The 22669-nt window shown below is 41.6% G+C and overlaps 1 protein-coding gene across 2 annotated transcripts in view; it reads left to right on the top strand.

Annotated features, from left to right (window-relative positions):
- Positions 1 to 4254: 4254 nt before the first annotated feature.
- Positions 4255 to 22669, top strand: part of LOC110530388 (TGF-beta receptor type-1) — a 58474-nt gene continuing 40059 nt past the window's right edge. Inside the window, exons 1-2 of one of the 2 annotated variants that reach the window (XM_036986007.1) lie at positions 4255 to 4436; positions 8860 to 8922. In XM_036986007.1, coding sequence (XP_036841902.1) covers positions 8901 to 8922 — 22 coding nt within the window. In that variant the 5' untranslated portion in view covers positions 4255 to 4436; positions 8860 to 8900. The remainder of the gene's footprint in view (positions 4437 to 8859; positions 8923 to 22669) is intronic. The other variant, XM_021613388.2, reaches the window with a different exon arrangement.

The following is a 22669-nucleotide window of genomic DNA, read 5'->3' as shown; positions in this document are numbered from 1 at the left end:
AGGCTCGTGCTACCTCCCTTCCTCCACATCGTCCTGCCGATTGTGCTATTTACCTCCTCCCGGGCACCACACTGCCTCGAGGCCGGCTAAATTCCATGTCTGGTCCTGAGACCAAGGCCATGGAGGAGTACATCGAGGACTCTCTGGCTGTTGGGAGTGTTCGTCCTTCTGCCTCTCCTGCTAGTGCAGGATTTTTCTTTGTGGGGAAGCTCAAGACCCTGCGACCCTGCCAGTGGACACTGAGTACCTGGTCATGCCGTTTGGACTCCTCAACGCACCCAGTGCACTAGGACTAGTCTCCCAGTCCCTGCCACTGAAAAACATCCCCACTGCATGATGCTGCCACCACCAAAAATATAGAATACATTTTAGTTTACTAAAATTAATTTAGTTTAGTAAAATTAGTTTTTAGCTACAGCCATGTCTATCAGGCATGCTTAGGCACATATTTTTATAGTAAAACCAGCTTATCAGTTTTAGAGATTTACAACCGTAAATTGTTATTGTATCTTATCACTATTAGCTAGTAAACTTAGCTAGCTAGTTTACTGGATATGCAATAATTGTTATTTACATCTGTTTGGAGTCTTATCTTGTGTCATGCCTATAATTTTGTGAGATTGAAATGCATCCACTGTCATAATCAATCTCAAAACTCGGCAATTATGTTACATAACTAGCTAGTAGATTTACAGTTGCTGATGTTAAACGTTTGCTAACAAGTTAAACGTGAGGCATGGCACATAAATTAGCAGGCGCCAGGCTAACCAACCAGCCAACTCCAGTCATGTGCTAATGTTTGTTGGTAAACCTAGCTTTAGGTAGCTGGTTGTAACTTTGTAGCTTGCTGTTTAGTAGCCATATCTAAGACTGTAGACCTGTAGTTGTTTAGCTAACTTAGCTAGCTATCTAAGTTAGCAAACAATTGTTTTTTGATTTCCCTCCACTGAAACAGTCTGTTAGCCAGCAATACACAAAATAGGTTTCAGTAGATAAACTAAAGTGATCTAACTAGCTAGGTGGCTTGCAGGAAAAATTACTTACTTAGCTAGCCTCCGTATTTGTCATCTGCCCTCTTGGTGCTGGCATCGGATATAGCTAAATCCAAGTATTTCTTTCTAATCCTCTTTCCTATATTCCAGTTGAAACATCAATGGTTGAATGTCACCATGTAGCTAATAGAACATCAAAAAATGGTATATCGTCAAATTCGTTGGGTGGAATCACTTGACGCCATTGCGTCAGTTCTTTCAGTTTTGCCCAAAGGATTGTGTTGTTAATTAATGTCTGCCTCCCTTTTTAAAAAGCCTGCCTCGGGGGAGGATGTGGCCAGAGCACCAAGCACCGCCCCACACGAGTTGTAGTCTCAGAGACTGGAAATAATGTGTCTGCTTGTATATTTAGCAATGAATTCAGGGATAGAAACATTGCTGAAAGACGTCCAATGGCTCTACTGAACTAGGACAACATATCTACCCACACAAAAACGTATAGCGTTATCAATACCACATAGAGCACAGGTGTCAAACTCATTCTACGGAGGGCAGTGTGTCTGCGGGTTTTCACTCCTCCCTTGTTCTTGATTGATGACTTAAGGTCACTAATTAATAATAATTAAGTTTGCTACACCCACACTAGCATCTGCAAAATATGTGTATGTGACCAATAAAATTTGATTTGAACTATCCACACTTGGTTGTCTCAGGCTTTGCGCAATGCCACAAAGCAGGACTACATTTATTTTCAGATCACACCCCCATATCAATAGACTAGAAGCCGTCATAGGGTGTATCATTCAGCGCGCGAAGCCCAGTACTTCCCTACTTCTGGGCAATTATGTGTGAAACACATCTCACTGACGTAGGCACGCCTCAGACATGATGAAAACATGCCCAGATTCCTCCAGATTGAAATTCCCCATTAACCAAATTAGACGCTCTCTCTCATTGACCTCCATAAAAAAATATGAAAAATCGCCACCTGCTGGAGAAGACAGATTTTGGGCCCAGTTATCCCTCTCGCTTCACCTCTTCCTCTATTCTCACTAACTGCACCATGAATGCAGCCCTCACTTGCATTGTTGGAGGCAATATTTGTCAACCAATCATTAGGGTGTTTTTGTTTGACCCACTCGAACATGAACATAGATGGGACTGAAACATGATCGGGATAGAATTGAAAATTATATTTGAGACCTCTTTCTAACCAATTAGTTGTGCACATATTGGGTCTCCGGGGTGGTGCAGGGGTCTAGGGCACTGCATCGCAGCGCCAGCTGTGCCACAAGAGACTCTGGGTTCTCCAGGCTCTGTCGCAGCCGGCCGCGACCGGGAGGTCCGTGGGGCGACGCACAATTGGCCTAGCGCAGTCAGTGCGGCTTGGTTGGGCTGTGTTTCGGAGTCCATGTTGTAGCGACAAGATAGTAATTACTAACAATTGAATATCTTGAAAAGGGGGGTAAAAAAATTTTTTTTTTGCACATATGTTTTCAGTTTGTGATATGGGGTATAGAAAAGTTTATTTAGACGTTTATACAGAAACTTTTACAAACAATACACCGTATACAAAAGTATTTGGACACCCCTTTGAACTAGTGGATTCCGCTATTTCAGACACACTCGTTGCTTACAGGTGTATAAAATCGAGCACACACCATAGACAAACATTGGCAGTAGTGACTTTCTCAGCTCAGTGACTTTCTCAATGACTTCCAACAAGTCAGGTTGTCAAATTTCTTTAGAGCTGTGCGCAATGCCAAGTGTTGGCTGGAGGGGAGTAAAAGCTCGCCGCCATTGGACTCTGGAGCAGTGGAAATGTGTTCTCTGGAGGCATGAATCACGCTTCACCATCTGGCAGTCCAACGGACAAATCTGTGTTTGGCGGATGCCAGGATAACGTTACCTGTCCCAAGGCATAGTGCCAGCTGTAAAGTTTGGTGGAGGAGGAATAATTGTCTGGGGCTGTTTTTCATGGTTTGGGCTAAAACCCTTAGTTCCATTTAAGGGAAATCTTAACACTACAGCATACAATGACATTCTAGACGATTCTGTGCTTCCAACTTTGTGGCAACAGTTTGGGGAAGGCCCTTTCCTGTTTCAGCATTACAATGCCCCCGTGCACAATGCAAGCTCCAAAAATAAATGGTTTGTCAAGATCGGTGAGGAATAACTTGACTGGCCTGCAAAGAGCCCTGACCTGAACCCCATTGAACACTACAAGCTGGTGTCCACATACCTTTGGTCATGTAATGCATCTGGCCTTCTCCCCCTCCCCCTTCACTTCAATGGTGGGCTGAGAATAACTTTCCTTGTCTCTAAATATTAAAATAGAGTGAAGGACAGAATAATTTGACTGCTCTCTGCTTGGTGTTACTTTTCATCATGTTCTGTACTCTAGTTTCTCTCTGTTCAATAGCTTTTGTCTCTTGAGGAAGAAGGCAAGCTGTCAGGACATTCTGTATTCAGGTTTTATTCTCTCTCTACATTGAGCTCAGTAATAGTGTTTTGATTTACAAATACCTTATTCTTGTTCTCAGCTGAATTGCTCACCTGGGAGTGCAGGCAGATGTACTGCCTGAGCCCTATGGGCCCTGGTCAAAGGACTTGAACTATATAGGAAATAGGGTTTCATTTAGGAGTGGGATGCAGCCATATTTTGTCAGCTGGATAAATATTTAATCTTGTTATTTCCAGATTATTTATTTAGAAGTGGTGCCTGTACACAAAGCGAGATCCATACAGAAATGGTTTAGTCGAGATCGTTGTGGAAGAACTTGACTGCCTGCATAGAGCCCTGACCTTAACTCCATCGAACATGAATTGGAACACCGACTGCGAGCCAGGCCTAATCGCCCAACATCAGTGCCCAACTTCACTAATGCTCTTGTGGCTGAATGGAGGCAAATCCCCACAACACTGTTCCAGTGGAACATTCTAGTGGAAAGCCTTCCCAGAATAGTGTAGGATATTATAGCAGCAAAGGGGGGGACCAACTCCATATTAATGCCCATGATTTTGGAATGATGTGTTAGATGAGCAGGTGTCCACATACGTTTGGTCATGTAGCGTATGTTGACGCTGCCATGTTAATCTGAGTTTTGCTGTTGGGAAACCACTACAGTGTCCGACTTTCGGCTGTCGCAGATGCACCTCCCCCGACTTCATTCACTGATTTTCGACTACCGTCTGCATGCTTGAACACGCCCAGTGTGAGAAGGGGTTGGGTATGAGAGAGAGGTTAAGGGCGGTTGGGGGAGTTCCATGTGGGCGGGGTATTTTCGCGTTGTTGGCAATCAGACCATTTTTTTTCCTCCAAGCAAAGAATACAGAAGTTGGTGAGAAATTGCCCAGAGTAATTTGTTATGACAATGGATACAATACGCTATTATTTCATATTTTTGGTCACGTTTCTTGGAGCAGGAATTCACATATCAATCGGTAAGTGAAACAGAATGTTTATTGTCAAGCAAATGACCAGGCGGGTGAGAGAACGAATAAAAAGTCACTTGCACGAAAATGGCCTCAGTTGCCTATAGTTTAGGACTAGGAATTGCCATGGCCAGACATTTATATCCCGTTGTGTTGAAGTGGCTGATATGTTGTCTAGCAAAAGAGAGACTCGACAATTGCTCTTTCTGTACTTGGTGAAGTCGATGTGTCCTGTATATATTTTTTGTAACCAGTTGTTTGAGTCATAGAACGAGCAAACCGAACCGAATGAATAGGATCGGCACATATGAGCTGTTGAAAAGGTGACAGTTTTATACTTGATACAATGTCCAGATAATTATCATGGAAGCGTGATAGGGTGGCGACATTGGATCATACAATGCTCCCGCTTCGTTGCTGAGGATGTGTAGTGTCTCTAGAGATCTAAAAAGCTCGTCATAGCACTTGTCGAATACAACAAAATAAGTTATCTGAAGACATTAGTCCAAAGAGCACATTATCATCTAAAATGTCTAAATAGTCGATTATTGATAAGGACTCACGTAGGAATATCAATATGTAGCCTAGGCTAAGCCCCTAGGCTATTTAACGTTAGATACACTGTTGCAAATAACTGACTACCGAATGACCCGTTTACCAGATTCAAAGCATACGATTTGTTACATAATATTGGAGACGTATCGATTCAATACGTGGTGTTTCTGATAATTGACTAACAAGGAATGATTACTTAGCCTACCAAACATACTCTACGTGCCTGCTGATGCATCCATGGATACTGGGGGCGCATGTAGCCTACGTTGACATTGTTACCCACGAGTAGTTGCCTGAGGCATCAATTTATATATTTTTCAGCTTCTCAATTGAAGCTTTGCTATAGCAAAATTACCTTTTCACAGTATAGTCATTATCTCGAGTTCCAATTCTAAAATTGTGCAGTGAGTTTATTTTATTTTTTATAACGGATGGATAGGAGATGTAGTCTAGAGATGAGAAGGTTATAGTTAACGAAGCCATAGCGTGTTTAATCTTAATCGCGATCCAATTTACGGAGTAGGCTCGTGGAAACAAAGCATCCCATCTGTATGAGGAATGGTGATTGGCTCCATTTGTCCACTGATGGGCAGAGCTGAGAACGGCTCATCCACACATACCTTCAATGTACAGAGAGCACAAATGTTCCAGCACAAGCATCTTGTAATGGATGACTAGAGGAGAGAAAAGCAGGGACATGATCAGAAACATGATCTCGTTTTCTGCTGTAATATGTCATAGGTTCATAAATGAGTAATGTTATTTTGCATGGTTAGATCTCATCTGGTCAATGCCTATCAGTGTACTGTGCTGAGATGTGAATAGGTCTATATGTAATTTCCATAATGTGATTTACGAACCTATAGTCTACCATAGGGAATAAACCCTCCTCAGAGCACATTCCACAATGTGCACAGAGGGATGGAGTTCTGTGAACCAATTGAAGATGGGTCTTTCCATGTCATTTCAGCCATCCACAAAGCCCACCATCTCAGATTGTATCTGTAGTTAGAAAGAGACAAGATTAGCATTCCTGCTAAATTTGGTTGAAATATAATTTCATCTCTGATAAATTAAGGTAATTGATTCCACACAAATTGGCCATTTTTAAATTATAGGATTCATATGCTAATTCAGAGACTTTCCTCAATTGGCCCAGACCAGACCTAATATTTAATCCACTTTAGAATAAATCAATTTGATGTCACGTGCCAAATACAGCAGGTGTGGACCTTACAATGAAATGCTTACTTACAAGCTCTTAACCAACAATGCAGTTAAGAAAAATAGAAATATAACAAATAATTAAGGAGCAACAAAAAAATAATAGTAGCGAGGCTAATATACAGGGGGTACCGGTACAGAGTCAATGTGTCGGGGCACCGGTTAGGCGAGGTAATATGTACATGTAGGTCGAGGTAAAGTGACTATGCATGGATAATAAACAGAGTAGCAGCAGTGTAAAAATGGGGTGTGGGGACAATGCAAATAGTCAGGGTAGTCATTTGAATAACTGTTCAAGAGTCTTATCGCTTGGGGGTTGAATCTGTTAAGAAGCCTTTTTGACCTAAACTAGGCGCTCCGGTACCGCTTGCCGTGCGGTAGTAGAGAGAACAATCTATGACTAGGGTGGTTGGAGTCCTTGGCAATTTCTTGGGCCTTCCTATGACACCGACTGGTATAGAGGTCCTGGATGGCAGGAAGCTTGGTGTACTGGGCCGTACACACAACCCTCTGTAGTGCCTTTCGGTCAGAGGCCGAGCAGTTGCCATACCAGGCGGTGATGCAACCAGTCAGGATGCTCTCGATGGTGCAGCTGTATAACTTTTTGAGCATGTGAGGACCCGTGCCAAATCTTTTCAGTCTTCGGAGGGGGAATAGGCGTTATCGTGCCCTCTTCACAACTGTCTTGGTGTGTTTGGACCATGATAGTTTGTTGGTGATGTGGACACCAAGGAACTTGAAGCTTTCAACCTACTCCACTACAGCCTGTCAATGAGAATGGGGGTGTGCTCGGCCCTCCTTTTTTTGTAGTCCACAATCATTTCTTTTGTCTTGATCACGTTGAGGGAGAGGTTGTTATCCTGGCACCACACTGCCAGGTCTCAGCCTATAGGGAGGAGGTCAGTCTCATCATTGTCAGTGATCAGGCCTACCACTGTTGTGCCGTCAGCAAACTTAATGATTGTGTTGGAGTCGTACTTGGCCATGCAGTCATGGGTGAACAGGGAGTACAGGAGGGGACAGCGCACACACCCCTGACTGGCTCCTGTGTTGAGGATCAGCGTGGCATATGTGTTGTTACCTACCCATACCACCCGGGGGCGGCCCGTCGAAGTCCAGGTCCAGAATCCAGTTGCAGAGGGAGGTGTTTAGTCCCAGGATCCTTAGCTTAGTGATACGCTTTGAGGGCACTATGGTGTTGAATGCTGAGCTGTAGTCAATAAATAGCATTCTCATGTAGGTGTTCCTTTTGTCCAGATGGGAAAGGGCAGTGTGGAGTGCAATAGAGATTGCATCATCTGTGGATCTATCGGGACGGTATGCAAATACCGACCCGACAGCCATGCCACATCTGAGCCGGTGTAGTACGATTCAATCTTAGGCCTGTATTGACGCTTTGACTGATGGTTCGTTGGCAGGAATAGCAGGATTTCTTATAAGCGTCCGGGTTAGAGTCCCGCTCCTTGAAACCGGAAGCTCTACCCTTTAGCTCAATGTGGATGTTGCCTGTAATCCATGGCTTCTGGTTGGGGTATGTACGGTCACTGTCGGGACGACGTCATCGATGCACTTATCGATGCACATGTCTGTGCTAGCAAAACAGTCCTTTAGCTTAGCATCTGTGTCCTCTGACCACTTCCTTATTGAGCGAATCACTGCTTTAGTTTTTGCTTGTAATTTACCTTTATTTAACTATGCAAGTCAGTTAAGAACAAATTCTTATTTTCAATGATGGCCTAGGAACAGTGGGTTAACTGCCTTGTTCAGGGGCAGAACGACAGATTTTTACCTTGTCAGCTCGGGGATTTGATCTTACAACCTCTCGGTTATTAGTCCAACGCTCTAACCACCAGGCTACCTGCCGCCCCATAAGCAGGAATCAGATTTGTTATGGTCAGATTTGCCAAATGGAGGGCGAGGTAGAGCTTTGTAGCTGTCTCTGTGTGTGGAGTAAAGGTGGTCCAGCCCCCCCCCCTGGTTGCACATTATACATGCTGGCAGAAATGAGGTAAAACAGATTTAAGTTTCCCTGCGTTAAAGTCCTCGGCTTCTAGAAGCGGTGCCTCTGGGTGAGCATTTTTCTGATTTCTTAGGGCCCCACATCCGGTGAAACTGCAGAGAGCTAACATTTTAAATACACCATTCGTTGTATTAAACATTCTTGTAAATACATGTATCTTACATCATTTAAAAGATGAACGTCTTATTAATCCAGCCGCTGTGTCAGATTTCAAAATGGTTTACTGCAAAAGCAAACATGCGATTTTCTGAGGACGGCGCCCCACACACACACACACAAGTATTATTAGCATGTTCCAACCAAGCCTTAGCGTCACGAAAGTCAGAAATAACAATAAAATACATTGCTTACCATTGAAGATCTTCCTCTGGTGGCAATGCCAAGTGTCCTAACTACACAGTGAATGTTTGTTTTGTTTGATAAAATAAATTATAGCCTAACACAAAACATTTGTAAACCGGTTGCGTCTTGATTTCCGTCTCATTCAACTTTGGACGAAGCATTCGTGGTAATTACACACACTAAACAAACGTTTATCCAGTCATGGTTGGTTTCATTGCAATCCTCTGGTTGTTACTAACGCAATCCTCTGGTTATTACTAACACAACCATACATGATGATTCTTTTCCCAGGATGTATTGACCGAAACAAACCGATTTGAAGACACCAATCAATGACCTCATTGCGCACCAATGGTAGGACCAGTCTATTGTTGATTGACTGTATTTTGGCCCAATGACCACTGATCATCTTGAAATCTAGCTTGGAAGATAGCCAATGAGCTAAGGTAAACGGCAATATGTAATGGTTATATGTTCGAAGACCAGCATTTGTCGTAAACTCTGGCGTAAAAGAGGTTCATTCGCCATTGCAAATCCTACTTGACGGAGCTATGAGTGTTATGCATAGCAGTACATATTCAATAACATTTTCAACAAGTTTATATATTTAAATTATGGTGAGTAAATCAGGAAAAGCTAAAACAAAGTCTAGGTATACAGATTTAACCCAAATTATAGAGGAAATCTTCAGAAAGATGAATCTTTCAGCGAAGCTAGTTTTGCTAGTTTCGACTCCCAGACGGAAGAAATGTTTCTGCACGGCGAGGATGCCATGCTGGATTGGTAAGTTCTAATGCTAATGTCATTGTTTGAAATTAATATGAAATATTATTCATTTGAGATTTTTTTAGTTTTTCTTATTTTATTTGCAATATAAAAATATCATCTGTAATGAAATGTGTAAAGTACACATTGGCAATACTGTGTGTGTGTGATATGTTTATGTAAAATAAATGTACAAAATATGGAATGGAACAGCTCTTCACCATAGTGATTATGTTCCCTGTACTCAGATATATATATATCTGTTTATTTTACGTGTTGATACAGGGCTCATACGTGAAAGTATTGTTACTGATTTTTGTAATCTTTCACAGTGGCAGTGATTCTGATTATGAGCCGCCACTGTCTAGGTGTCCATCTCCCTCTGAAGCTGGTTCATCCAGCCGGACCTCCGCTGTTTACTGCTCCTCACCTACCTGGCCATCTAGAGATGTGAAGTCTGTGACAAAGAAGAGGAGGTGGGGAAGAGAGAAACCTGCAGAAAGAGGGCCAGAGGGTCATTGGCACTCTGTGTTAGAAGATGATGTGGAACCAAATCCACCAGTTTTTAGACCCAGAAGGCAGCTGACGACACAACGGTGGTAGGCCTGATCACCAACAACAATGAGACAGCCTATAAGGAGGAGGTCAGAGAACTGGCAGTGTGGTGCCAGGACAACAACCTCTCCCTCAATGTGAGCAAGACAAAGAAACTAATCGTGGACTACAGGAAAAGACGGTCCGAACAGGCCCCCATTAACACCAACGGGGCTGTAGTGAGCTGGTTGAGAGTTTCAAGTTCCTTGGTGTCCACATCACCAATGATCTATCATGGTCCAAACACATCAAGACAGTCGTGAAGAGGGCACAACAAAACTTTTTCCCACTCAGGAGACACAAGATTTGGCATGGGTCCCCAAATCCTCAAAGTTCTACTGCCGCACCATCAAGAGCATCCTGACCGGTTGCATCACTGCCTGGTATGGCAACTGCTCGGCATCTGACCGTAAGGCACTACAGAGGGTACTACATACGGCCCAGTACATAACTGGGGCCAAGCTTCCAGCAATCCAGGAACTATATAATAGGCGATGTCAGAGGAAAGCCCATAAAAGTCCAGTCACCCGCACGGCAAGCGGTACCGGAGCGCCAAGTCTAGGACCAAAAGGCTCTTTAACAGCTTCTACCCCCAAGCCATAAGACTGCTGAACAACTAATCAAATGGCCACCGGACTATTACCCCCCCTCCATTTGTTTTGTACACTGCTGCTACTCGCTGTTTTATTATCTATACATAGTCACTTCACCCCTACCTACATTTACAACTTACCTCTAACCTGTAGCCCCGCACACTGACTCCGTACTGGTACCCCCTGTATATAGCCTCGTTATTTTGCTTTATTTGGTAAATATTTTATTAACTCTTCTTGAACTGCACTATTGGTAAAGGGCTTGTAAGTAACCATTTCACTGTTAAGTCCAAACTTGTTGTATTTGGCGCATGTGACAAAGTTTGATTTGATTAACCACGTTTCCATCCACGTCATACTGTATTTAAAAAAAACAACAGCTGTGATGGAAACAGGAATTTTCGGTAATGCAGACAGATTCTACATGGTGAGATCTTTTTGTGTCAGTAAAATTCTTTATACGGATTTTAGAATATTCACATCAATCTGTCGTCAACTGGATGGAAACATATCTATTGTTAGACATTTTTGTTGATCCAAATCAGATATTATGTACTTTAATATTTATTGAATATTATATGAATCCTTTAATTTAAAATGGCCAGTTTGGGTGCAATCATTTAGCTTCATTTACCAGAGAGAAATTATATTTCAACAAAATAATGTTGCAAGAATGCTAACCTTATATTTCTTACAGAAATTATTTCAGTACAATCTGAGATCTAATACAATTTTATTGGTTGTGTACATAATTTAGGAGGTTTTGTGGCAGGTGCAGCGCAATGCTTATTTTCCTAGTAAACAATGCAGTAAATGTCTACAAAATAATAATAAACTATGAGATGGTGGGTGTCAATCCTTTCTTTTGTTTTTTTTCAGATAAAACGTCACAGATTTCACATCAATTGACACAACCATCGTTTAGCTACTTTGTCAACCAATATTTCTCATCAACAAAGGCTTTGTTAATGAATGCTTCTGCTCCACATATTGAATAAAAATGGTCGGGCCAGCACAAATTTATAGAATTTCTTACATTTTATTTCGTAACATCAGCCTCAAGGACACATATTTTGGTCACAAAGGCTTTGTTAGCTGTCCACAAAGCTAGAATATTTCAGCCAACTTTTTTTTGTGAATTGTCTGGGCTGTTCTATCCTTGACACTGCTGTTATGAAATAGCCTAAACATAAGAAATAGCCACTGCACTATATTTGTGAGTGCTGCTAACCTCTACATTCATTATGTAAGTGTTCAATGTCCTTGGTGACAGGCAATGGGTTAAGCAAGAGCCATAGGCTAGATGGATATTCTATATGACTGGGTAAAGCCTTCGGATTCTGCACAGGCACTAGGCATATGCAGACCGACCACATAAAAAGCTTATCCCACTATCTGACAGAATTATGTTGTTGGGTCTAACTGTTGGCAGAAACACTTGTAGCCTTGGTTTCTGTTGGGTGTGTTCATGACTAGGTTTTGATTACGCTGTAGTGCTTATCATTTTCATGACAGGCTATAGACGGGTTTGTTGTTTAGCAACAAACAGGCGCATGCTCAACTATGGGGCAAAACTGTCTAGGTTGGCTTAGTGTTGACAATATTTAATCTCTAATGTTTATTGAAAACATAAATACATTTGCACAATGAGCACTTGTCTCTCAAATACATTGTTAGTTTTTGGTTCGCTAGCCAGCAAATGTGAGCCATATTACCATAGACGTGACATCAGTCAAAACAAGACATGGTATCAAGAACAAGATGAAACTAGCTGAAAACGAGCCACCTACATTCCCCACGTGGCAGCTTCTTGTCATTGTTGCTAGATATACACACACACACTGTAGTGTATGTGGACACCCCTTGAAATTAGTGGATTCGGCTATTTCAGCCACACCGTTGCTGACAGGTGTATAAAATCGAGCACACGGCCATGCAATCTTCGTAGACAAACATTGGCAGTAGAATGGCCTTACTGAAGAGCTCAGAGACTTTTAACGTGGCAACGTCATAGGATGCTACCTTTCAGTTTGTCATATTTCTGTCCTGCTAATCTGCCCCGGTCAACTGTAAGTGTTGTTATTATGAAGTGGAAACGTCTAGGAGCAATAACAGCTCAGCAGCGAAGTGGTAGGCCACACTAGCTCACAGAACAGGACTGCCAAGTGCTGAAAATCTTCTGTCCTCGGTTGCAACACTCACTACCGAGTTCCAAACTGCTTCTGGAAGCAACGTCAGCACAATAACTGTTCATCAGGCGCTTCATAAAATGGGTTTCTGTGGCCGAGCACTCGCACACAAGCCTAAGATCACCATGCACAATGCCAAGAGTCGGCTGGAGTAGTGTAATGCTCGCCGCTATTGGACTCTGGACCAGTGGAAATGTGATGAATCACACTTCACCATCTTGAAGGACGAATCTGAGTTTGGAGGATGCCAGGAGAACGCTACCCGCCCCAATGCATAATGCCAACTGTAAAGTTTGGTGGGAAATCATAACACTACAGCGTGCAGTGACATTCTAGAAAATTCTGTGTTTCCAACTTCGTGGCAACAGTTTGGGGAAGGTCTTTTCCTGTTTCAGCATGACAATGTCCCCGTGCACAAAGCGAGGTCCAGACAGAAATAGTTTGTCGAGATCAGTGTGTAAGAACTTGAACACCTTTTGGGATGAATTGGAACACCGACTGCAAGCCAGGCCTAATCGCCCAACATGAGTGCCCAACCTTACTGATTTTCTTGTGGCTGAATGGAAGGAAGTCCCCACTGCAATGTTCCAACATCTATTGGAAAACCTTCCCAGAAGAGTTGAGGCTGTTATGTCTGCAAAGGGGGGACCGACTCTATATTAATGCCCATGATTTTGGAATGAGATGTTAAACGAGCAGGTGTTCACATACTTTTGATCATGTAGTATATGTTGATCTGAGCCTTGCTATTAGAAAACCACTACAGTCTCTCACTTTCGGCTGTCGCAGATGCCCTTCCCCTGACTATATTCACCGACTTTCAACTACAGTCAGCCCGCTTGAACACCCAGTGTGAGTGAGAAGGGGTTTGGTATGACTGAGCGGTTAGGGGTGTTCCATGTGGGTGGGGTATATTTGTGTTGATGGCCAATCTGACATTTTATTTTTCCTCAACGCAAAAGACTAACGAAGTTGAGCGTGATTGATTGCCCAGAGTAATTTGGAATGACAATGGATACAATGCGCTGTTTCTTGACGCAGCAATTCACATATCCATCGCTAAGTGATCCAGTCACTGCCGTATATGGCTTTAGACACAGAATTGTGATTCTCTTAGTTAGATTTTCACACTTGGTTTTTGTTTTCAAGAATTGTGTTTTCAAACATGGCGCAGGTCACGGGGAACCGAGCTGCCAGGAATGTTTATTGTTACGCAAATGAGAAAGCCGGGGAGAGAACGGTGGGCTGAGAAGAACTCCTGTGTTCCCAACTCAACGTTCGCTTTCCACATCATGACATTTTAATACTCTATCCCTGTTCTGGATAAAACCTTAAATTGACTTTCCCTGTCTCTAAATATTCAAATAGAGAGGACAGGATAGTTTGACACTGCTCCCAGCCTGGAGTTACTTTTCATCTAGTTTCTCTCTGTTCAATAGCTTTTGTCTCTTGAGGAAAAAGACTAGCTGGCAGGACATTCCATATTCAGGGTAATTCTCTGTGTGTAGATCTACATTGAGCTCAGTAATAGTCTTTGATTTACAAAGACCTGTTCTTGTTCTCAGTTGAAATGCTCACCTGAGTGTGCAGGCAGATTCCAAATTGCACCCTATTCCTTATAGGAAATATGGTGTCATTTGATAGTGGAATGTAGCCATAGTTTTTCAGCTGGATAACTATTTAATCATGTTATTCCAGATTTATTCATAAGTGGTGCCTGTGAATCGAGACCGTCCGTCTGTGCACTGCCAACAACTATAACAAGTTAAACTGACAAATGTTATTTATTTTCACATTTCCAAACAAGTGTACAAGTACCTTACAGCTCAGCATTTCTCCGCTCGCAAAAAAATGAATTAAACTAAGCAGGTTAGGGTTTTTATTGTACTTGGACCAACTCGGGAAATGTTTCCTCTGAAATTGGTTGTGTTGGTTGGTGTGCTATAAGGACAATATGGTTTGCCAAGACAGGGGAAAGTGAAAACACAAACGTGATCTCAGAAGTACATTGTTGGCATTGTAGGTTTCCACAATATTCAAATATCCTTTTACCCTAGAGCAAAGCAATTTTATATGAATTATCGATTAATATAAAATAATTATAGAGGAGCAAAGACTGCTCTTTAGAGACTGACAACACAATTAGTCACTAAGCTAAGGGCAAAACATTTGGTGTTTCTCGAAATGCATACTACCGTATTCCGAGCACGCAAATTGGAGTACAGCAGAGTCGGAGTATGAGTCCAAATCATAGTAGGTCTATAGGGCTAACTGGCTAGCTCCTACTGTTAGCTAGCCAGATGACCATGAATAATTCTTAGCTAGCTACCCACAAAGATTTGACATGCCTAACATTAGTTTTAGGTCATTTTTGCCTGTTGAACTATCTGGTTAGCTATATTTTAATTGTCATATTGTAGCTAACTGATAGTTATGAAGTAAAATGTTTGCTTTGTGTATTGTATATCATGTTTAGTCTTTATTGACATTTTCCTGGCTGGAAGAAGGTTCAGTGAATGTGTAAGTCCGTAGTAACTCAACAGTGCTAACTAGCTAGTTAGCTAGCTACCTACAAAAAATTGACATCTACCTTGCATAACCTTAGCTTTAGGTCAGTAGAACTTTTGTTTTGCATATATCTTGTTTCATCTCCATTGTTGCCATTGTCTTGGCTATAAGAAGGTTCAGTAATTGGGAGGATCAGTGTGAGGTAATATGGTAGGTGCTGCTCAAACAGTGGAGGCTGCTGAGAGGAGGACGGCTCATAGTAATGGTTGGAATGGTGTCAATGGATAGGTATCAAAGATGTGGTTGATACCATTTCATTAACTCCATCTACACGGACCCGAATCTACACGGACCCGGGTCTCACCGATGAGTTCGTACCACACCAATCTTAGTTGAATATTTATTTACTAAAAAGCTAAAATGATGATAAAAGATACACATAGACAAAACACATTTTAGGCTATTGATTAGAACTTAGTATAACGGGCCAACACACTATGGCGCGTGTTACCCAAAATGGGGATTTCAAAAAAGAAAGTACACGAGAGAAATATACATTTGGGTGAATTTGTCAGCTACACTATTCTGACCCTAGCCTTGCCCCAAACTGCCGCTCTTATGGGTCAGAATATAATGATGTAATTACGTGGGGGAGGTCTCCGAGGATTCTCTGCGTGGACCGTTCAAGGGACCGTTCAGCTGCTCGATGATGCACTTCTCCGGCGCGCCTTTCTGGTCGTCCTCACGATGTCAGTGTCCTTTTGGCTTAGGAGTCTGTTCCCTCACCCTTGCTATGGAAGGGGTCTTCTGAGGACAGACAGCTCAGAGCTCACAGCGTAGGAATGAAACAGTGTAGAGACCACAATTCGATGGGAGATGAAGGCTAGGTGGTTCGACTTGAATTCACCCGCTTAGACACAGCTACTTATCCATAGCTTGGGTAGAAAAATATTTCTTTGTCTTCAAACTTGCATTGCGTTTTGGGTTTGTTGACTTTTTAGACCTTGGCTGCAGCTTGGGTTACGTAGTCTTCTCTGGAAATTCTTTACTCACAGGTTTTATATCCTTGGTCAGAAGTGGGCATAACCGCCTTTAGGGCAATTCTCTGGGCGTACCAAGTTAACCAAGTTAAGGTCTAGATTTGACTCAAATCCAATTTTAGACAACTAACTTCACATTTCATCTTCCCCAAAACATTCTCTTTGATTTGGACATTTTTCCATACAACGTACAATGTATAAACATCAAACATATACTAGGAAAACTCTACACGTTACAATGTTTTCGTAATAACGTCATCTATTAACCTTTTCATAACAAAACAAAAATGACATACATTTTCATATTCCATTTATCGTCATGACCACCATTGTGGCTGACGGAAACCATTGTTCCAAAGTCCCTTTATTTCATGTGTAATGTTCTGAGGCTGGTTCTCCACGACAAAGGAATTTGTCTGTGGCCTGAGATTTACCAGGAGTGTGAGGGGTCATGAAACCCCCACATCTTCAGACCCCTAGATCTCTCCTCCTCTGTTGGAAATGAGAGATAATTGTTGTGGTTGTTGTGTTCTCCTGTAACCTGACCTGATCAGGACAGTCATGACAGAAGTATGCATATTGACAAACACCCAATAATACTTATAAAAACATTGTTTTTTCCCGAAACCACTGTCTAGAGGGTGTATGGAGGAACATGTGTTTTTGAACGCTTGTTTTGGAGTGGCTTCTCCATACGTGTGGCTGTCTTCCAGTTCAGTGTGACTCACAGGGTGGATTTGGAGAAGACCAGTTGCTGTACCAGGCTGACTTTTTATTTTATTTTCTCCAGACTTTGCTGTCTGTCACTTCCCCTACAGGCAGAGCAGGCATATTGAATAATGCTTCAGCAGAAAACACATTCTGCAGAAGCCCAACAGATTCCATTGAAGTTCATCAAGTCAAAAGCTATACACTTGGCTTTGTGTTCCAGCTCTAAAATCGATTTAGGTTTGTGTTAAATTAGGTAATCTCAGTGTACTGTCATCAGCTAGTCCGAATAGGCTCACACCTACTGAATTACTCTGAGGTCCCTAAAGTCATGAATGGGCAAGGAACAGGCCACGACCAGACATCTGCTGAAATCAGGCCTTGCCACACCACACACACACACTCGTGAGGACAAAAGAGCTTCAATCAGGGTGATGGAGCAGAGCAGCAGGGCTGTGACCTGACTATGGAAATGAATGTAGAGCTGTCAGCTCAGCGGAGTCAGACACACAGGGAGGGAGAAGCAGCTGATCAGTGTGACCAACACAACAACAGCGTCAGATTAAGATTAAATCTCTCTCTCTCTCTCTCTCGGTTTATTTAATTCCATTTGACGAGTTTTGTCATTTTATTTTGTTTGGAGCGCTCCTGTCAATGTTGAGTAAGGACGCTCACCTGATAACGCTTAGAAGTAGGCCTATAGGCTACCTGGCATGCGTGCCATTGTGGGCATATACGTGTGCCAATTTGGGGATCTGATAGTATTTCTGATTGACTTAACACACCACCACTAATGAGCTGTGGAGCTTCTCAAAGTAATGTTTTCTTCACCTCAAACGGCAAACAAACTAAGTCTGTTTTTACATCCATTGAGATTGACAATAGCTCCTCAATGTAGTTGTAAAATCTTTCCAGCTCTCCCCCTTTCTATAACCACTCAGTGTGAAAGGGAAAAATGTCATACTCTGATCCAGTGGAAATTTAATAAAATAAGCCTACCTGACTATTTCTTATTAGTGCTTAACTTGGAGAGAAATAGGTTCTGGTACTCATTTTGGGTGCTGGTAATGTTTCTATTTAGGTGCAGGAGTTCCACAATACTTTTAAGCTAATATTATATAAGAGGAACTGGAGCTCAAACAGTAGAACATTTGAGGTGTTGGTACTCTGCTCCGGTGAGCTCCTGTCCAAGTCAAGCACTGCTTCTTATCCCTTGCACAAATAGCCTACAGCTGTGTCTGGCCCGAGCTCACTGGTGTGGGAAACTGAGGGCCCAGAATATTTTATACAATTTTGCAAGTTCAGCAATATTTTATACAATGTTGCAAATTCTCGCAAGCTTTAGGGACTCAAGTTAATAGTTGATACAATGTTTCAAGTTCAGGCCATGCAAAGCCAATGTGATTTATAGGATACCTGCAAGCTGCTGTTTTTATTTGTTGGCTTTATGTAGGCTAATTTTACACATTTGGCAATAGAAGTTGCTTTTTAGGTTTATCATTTTAATTTAGATTTGGATAGAATTTTGATTAACCACATGACAATGATTTTGAGATATGAAGACTATTATAAATGTGCATATTAAAACTATATCTGGCACGCAGATTGGTAAAAATGGTAACATAAATTGGTATTCCACATGAGAAAGTTTGCCGACTCCTCTTGTAGCCTATTACCGGTAACTTCAGGAGAGTAGTGACAGAATCTGTGAAATCCAGCAGGAGAGGGAGGAGAATGTTTGTTTGTTTGTTTGTTTGTTTTGGTCAGGTTGGTCAGGTTAAGTTTTTTTTTTCTCTTCTGGTTATCTAGATCTCTGGCTTTAATCTTATTTCATCAAACAGTAAGCCTAAAGCATCAGATAAGCTCAATGCATATAGTTGATTTTATTAAAACACAAGGTGTGTCAATATATGGAAAAATACACATACCATTTTTATCTACCAAACGATTGGTCGAAAGAGCAGGCGACTTTCGGTTGAGCAATATATATTTTTTTCAGGGACAGTCCTAAAATAAACACCTGTCTAGATAAGGTTCCACAGTTGACAGTGCAGTACTTTTTCGAGCTGAAAGACGATGGCCAGAGCTTACCCATAATGTTGCACAACGATGTAATTCAGTAAGTCATAGTTTTAGTAAAAGTGTGATATATTCAGGCTTGAAGTGCTAAATCCAAATATGTGACTTCGGATGTTTCCGGGAGTCTTGCCTGTCTTTTTCAATGAGATGTGCAAATTATTTTCAGCCCATGTTTCAGGGTTGGGTTTTATATATTAATCAGAAACACCTGCTGCAAAGTTCTTCCTATTCGCAAGTCATCTGTAGCCTTAATTTAAAACAACCACAAAGTCAAAATTCGCTATATCATACACATTTTATGAAAAGAAAAAGGTTGTGCTAAGGTTAGCAGTGCGGTTGAGTTAGGTTTAAAATCCAATTTTTAAGAGAAAATGTAGAAGTGTATTACTTTGTGTCTGCCACCTTGCCATGGAGCCAATTAAAATAGGGTGTGCAAACTGTTTTGGCACCTCCTTTTTTACATGCAAATTATCATAATTCATGATCCATCAAATTTCACTTTGTTTTTAGGAAGTCTGCATATTTTTATTTTTATAAATGGTAAAATTGTGTGATCTGACTGCATTTTAGAATGCCGCTCCCCCTGTCACCCCAAGATGAATGGTTTTGACCAATAATGTTTTAGGCAAATTCCTTTTGCATGGCCGGGTGTGCAGAGTTGGCTCATTCCATTGATCTTAAAGAAAAATCTCCACCCATCCGGGGGACCAGTCCATGCAAAACAAACTCGCCCATTATTTCAATACATGCTCCAAACCGTTTAGTGGTTATACTATCCATTTTACCGGAGCTTATATAATTTTTATTTCTATGGCAGATTTGCGGCCGCAATTTTGATAATGCAATGAAATTTCGCTGCCCTATTTCGATAATGCATTCATATTTCCTTATTTTTACTATTTTCTACATGTAGAATAGTGAAGACATAAACTATGAAATAACACATGGAATCATATAGTAACCAAAAAAGTTGCCATCCTTTGCCTCAATGACAGCTTTGCACACTAAAAGCTTCTTCAGGCTAGGCAACCTCCGGTGAAACTGGAGGGCGTGTAATTCAAATAAATAATCATTAAAGTTATGGATATTAAACATTTAGGAACATACAAGTGTCTTATATAGGTTAAAATATTTACTTTTTGTTAATCTAACTGCACTCTCCGATTTACAGTAGGCTTTACAGCGAAAGCATGCCATGTAATTGTTTGAGGACGTCACCTCACATCAAAATATTTTTCCACCGGGCACAGGTTTCATAAATTCACAAATAGCAATTAGATATTCACTTACTTTTTGAAAATCTTCCTCCGATTTGTTATCCAAAGGGTCCCAGCTATAACATGTAGTGTCATTTTGTTAGATAAAATCATTTTTACATCCCAAAAAGTCTGTTTAGGTATGGCAATCAATTTGAGTAATCCACTCGTTCAACATGCCAAGATAGGATTCTGAAAATCTTCCCCTAAACTTTGTTTCAACAAGTAAAAATACGTTTCTAATAAATCCTCAGATACTATAAAATGTAATTCAACTATAATATTTTATACGGAAAGAAGTATGTTCAATAGGAAAACGATATTAGCAGGTGTGTCCTCTTCCTCACGCGAACATGCACACATTTCCAAGTCTGTGTCCCTGTACTAAAACTCAATATTCTTCCTCGTTTTAGAAGAAGCCTGAAACCTTGAACATTGAGTACTGACACCCAGTGGAAGCCATAGGAATTGCATCCTGAGAGCTAGATTTCAGAATGCCCCTATACTTTCCATTGTAAAGCATGGGCTTTTCTTTGGATTTTCTCCTACCATATCTATTGTGTTATAGTCTCCTACATTATTTTGTCTTCTTTCCAATGGTACCAATTATATGCATATCCTGGCTTCAGGTCCGGAGCAAAAGCAGTTTACTTTGAGTACGTCAGTCAGGCGGAAATTGAGTAAAGAGGACCCTAGCCCTAACAAGTTTTTTTAAACTGAAGTGGTGCTCCCATAACTTTCATTAGCTGGCTAAGGTTAGCATGCTAGCTAGTTACACTGACAGCTGTCAGTCAGTGCCCCAGTTCTCTGCCACACATGGAATTCACCACAACATTTCCACCCCCATTTTTTCCCACCTTTATTTAACCAGGTAGTCCAGGAGAGAACAAGTTCTCACTTACAACTGCAACCTGGCCAAGATAAAGCAAAGCAGTGCGACACAAACAACAACACAGAGTTACACATGGAATAAACAAGCGTACAGTCAATAACACAAAAAGTCTATATACAGTGTGTGCAAATGGCGTGAGGAGCTAAGGCAATAAATAGGCAAAGTAATTACAATTTAGGAAATTAACACTGGAGTGATAGATGTGCAGATGAGTCTGTGCAAGTCGAAATACTGGTGTGCAAAAGAGCATAAAAGTAAATAAAAACAATATGGGGATAAGGGTAGGTAGATTGGATGGGCTATGTACAGCTGCAGCGATCGATTAGCTGCTCAGATAGCTGATGTTTAAAGTTAGTGAGGGAAATATAAGTCTCCAGCTTCAGCGATTTTTGCAATTTGTTCCAGTCATTGGCAGCAGAGAACTGGAAGGAAAGGCGGCCATAGGAGGTGTTGGCTTTGGGGATGACCAGTGAGATATACCTGCTGGAGTGCGTGTTACGGTGGGTGTTATCGTGACCAGTGAACTGAGATAAGGCGGAGCTTTACCTAGCATAGACTTATAGATGACCTAGAGCCAGTGGGTCTGGCGACGAATATGTAGCAAGGGCCAGCCGACTAGACCATACAGGTCGCAGTGGTGGGTGGTACATGGGGCTTTGGTGACATGGATGGCACTGTGATAGACCTCATCCAGTTTGCTGAGTAATGTGTTGGAGACTATTTTGTAAATGACATCGCTGAAGTCGAGGATCGGTAGGATAGTCAGTTTTACGAGGGTATGTTTGGCGGCGTGAGTGAAGGAGGCTTTGTTGTGAAATAGGAAGCTGATTCTAGATTTTATTTTGGATTGGAGATGCTTAATATGAGTCTGGAAGGAGAGTTTACAGTCAAGCCAGATACCTAGGTATTTGTAGTTGTCCACATATTATTAGTCAGAACCGTCCAGAGTAGTGATGCTAGTCGGGTGGGCGGTTGCGGGTAGGGAACAGTTGAAGAGCATGAATTTAGTTTTACTAGCATTTAAGAGATGTTGGAGGCCACGGAAGGAGAGTTGTATGGCATTGAAGCTCTTCTGGGGGTTAGTTAACAGTGTCCAAAGAAGCGATATCATGGATATACAGTGCCTTGCGAAAGTATTCGGCCCCCTTGAACTTTGCGACCTTTTGCCACATTTCAGGCTTCAAACATAAAGATATAAAACTGTATTTTTTTTGTGAAGAATCAACAACAAGTGGGACACAATCATGAAGTGGAACGACATTTATTGGATATTTCAAACTTTTTTAACAAATCAAAAACTGAAAAATTGGGCGTGCAAAATTATTCAGCCCCCTTAAGTTAATACTTTGTGGCGCCACCTTTTGCTGCGATTACAGCTGTAAGTCGCTTGGGGTATGTCTCTATCAGTTTTGCACATCGAGAGACTGAAATTGTTTCCCATTCCTCCTTGCAAAACAGCTCGAGCTCAGTGAGGTTG

Source organism: Oncorhynchus mykiss, chromosome 8, assembly GCF_013265735.2.
Source record: "Oncorhynchus mykiss isolate Arlee chromosome 8, USDA_OmykA_1.1, whole genome shotgun sequence".
Classification (NCBI taxonomy): Eukaryota; Metazoa; Chordata; class Actinopteri; order Salmoniformes; family Salmonidae; genus Oncorhynchus; species Oncorhynchus mykiss.
This window is presented reverse-complemented; position numbering and strand designations above follow the sequence as displayed.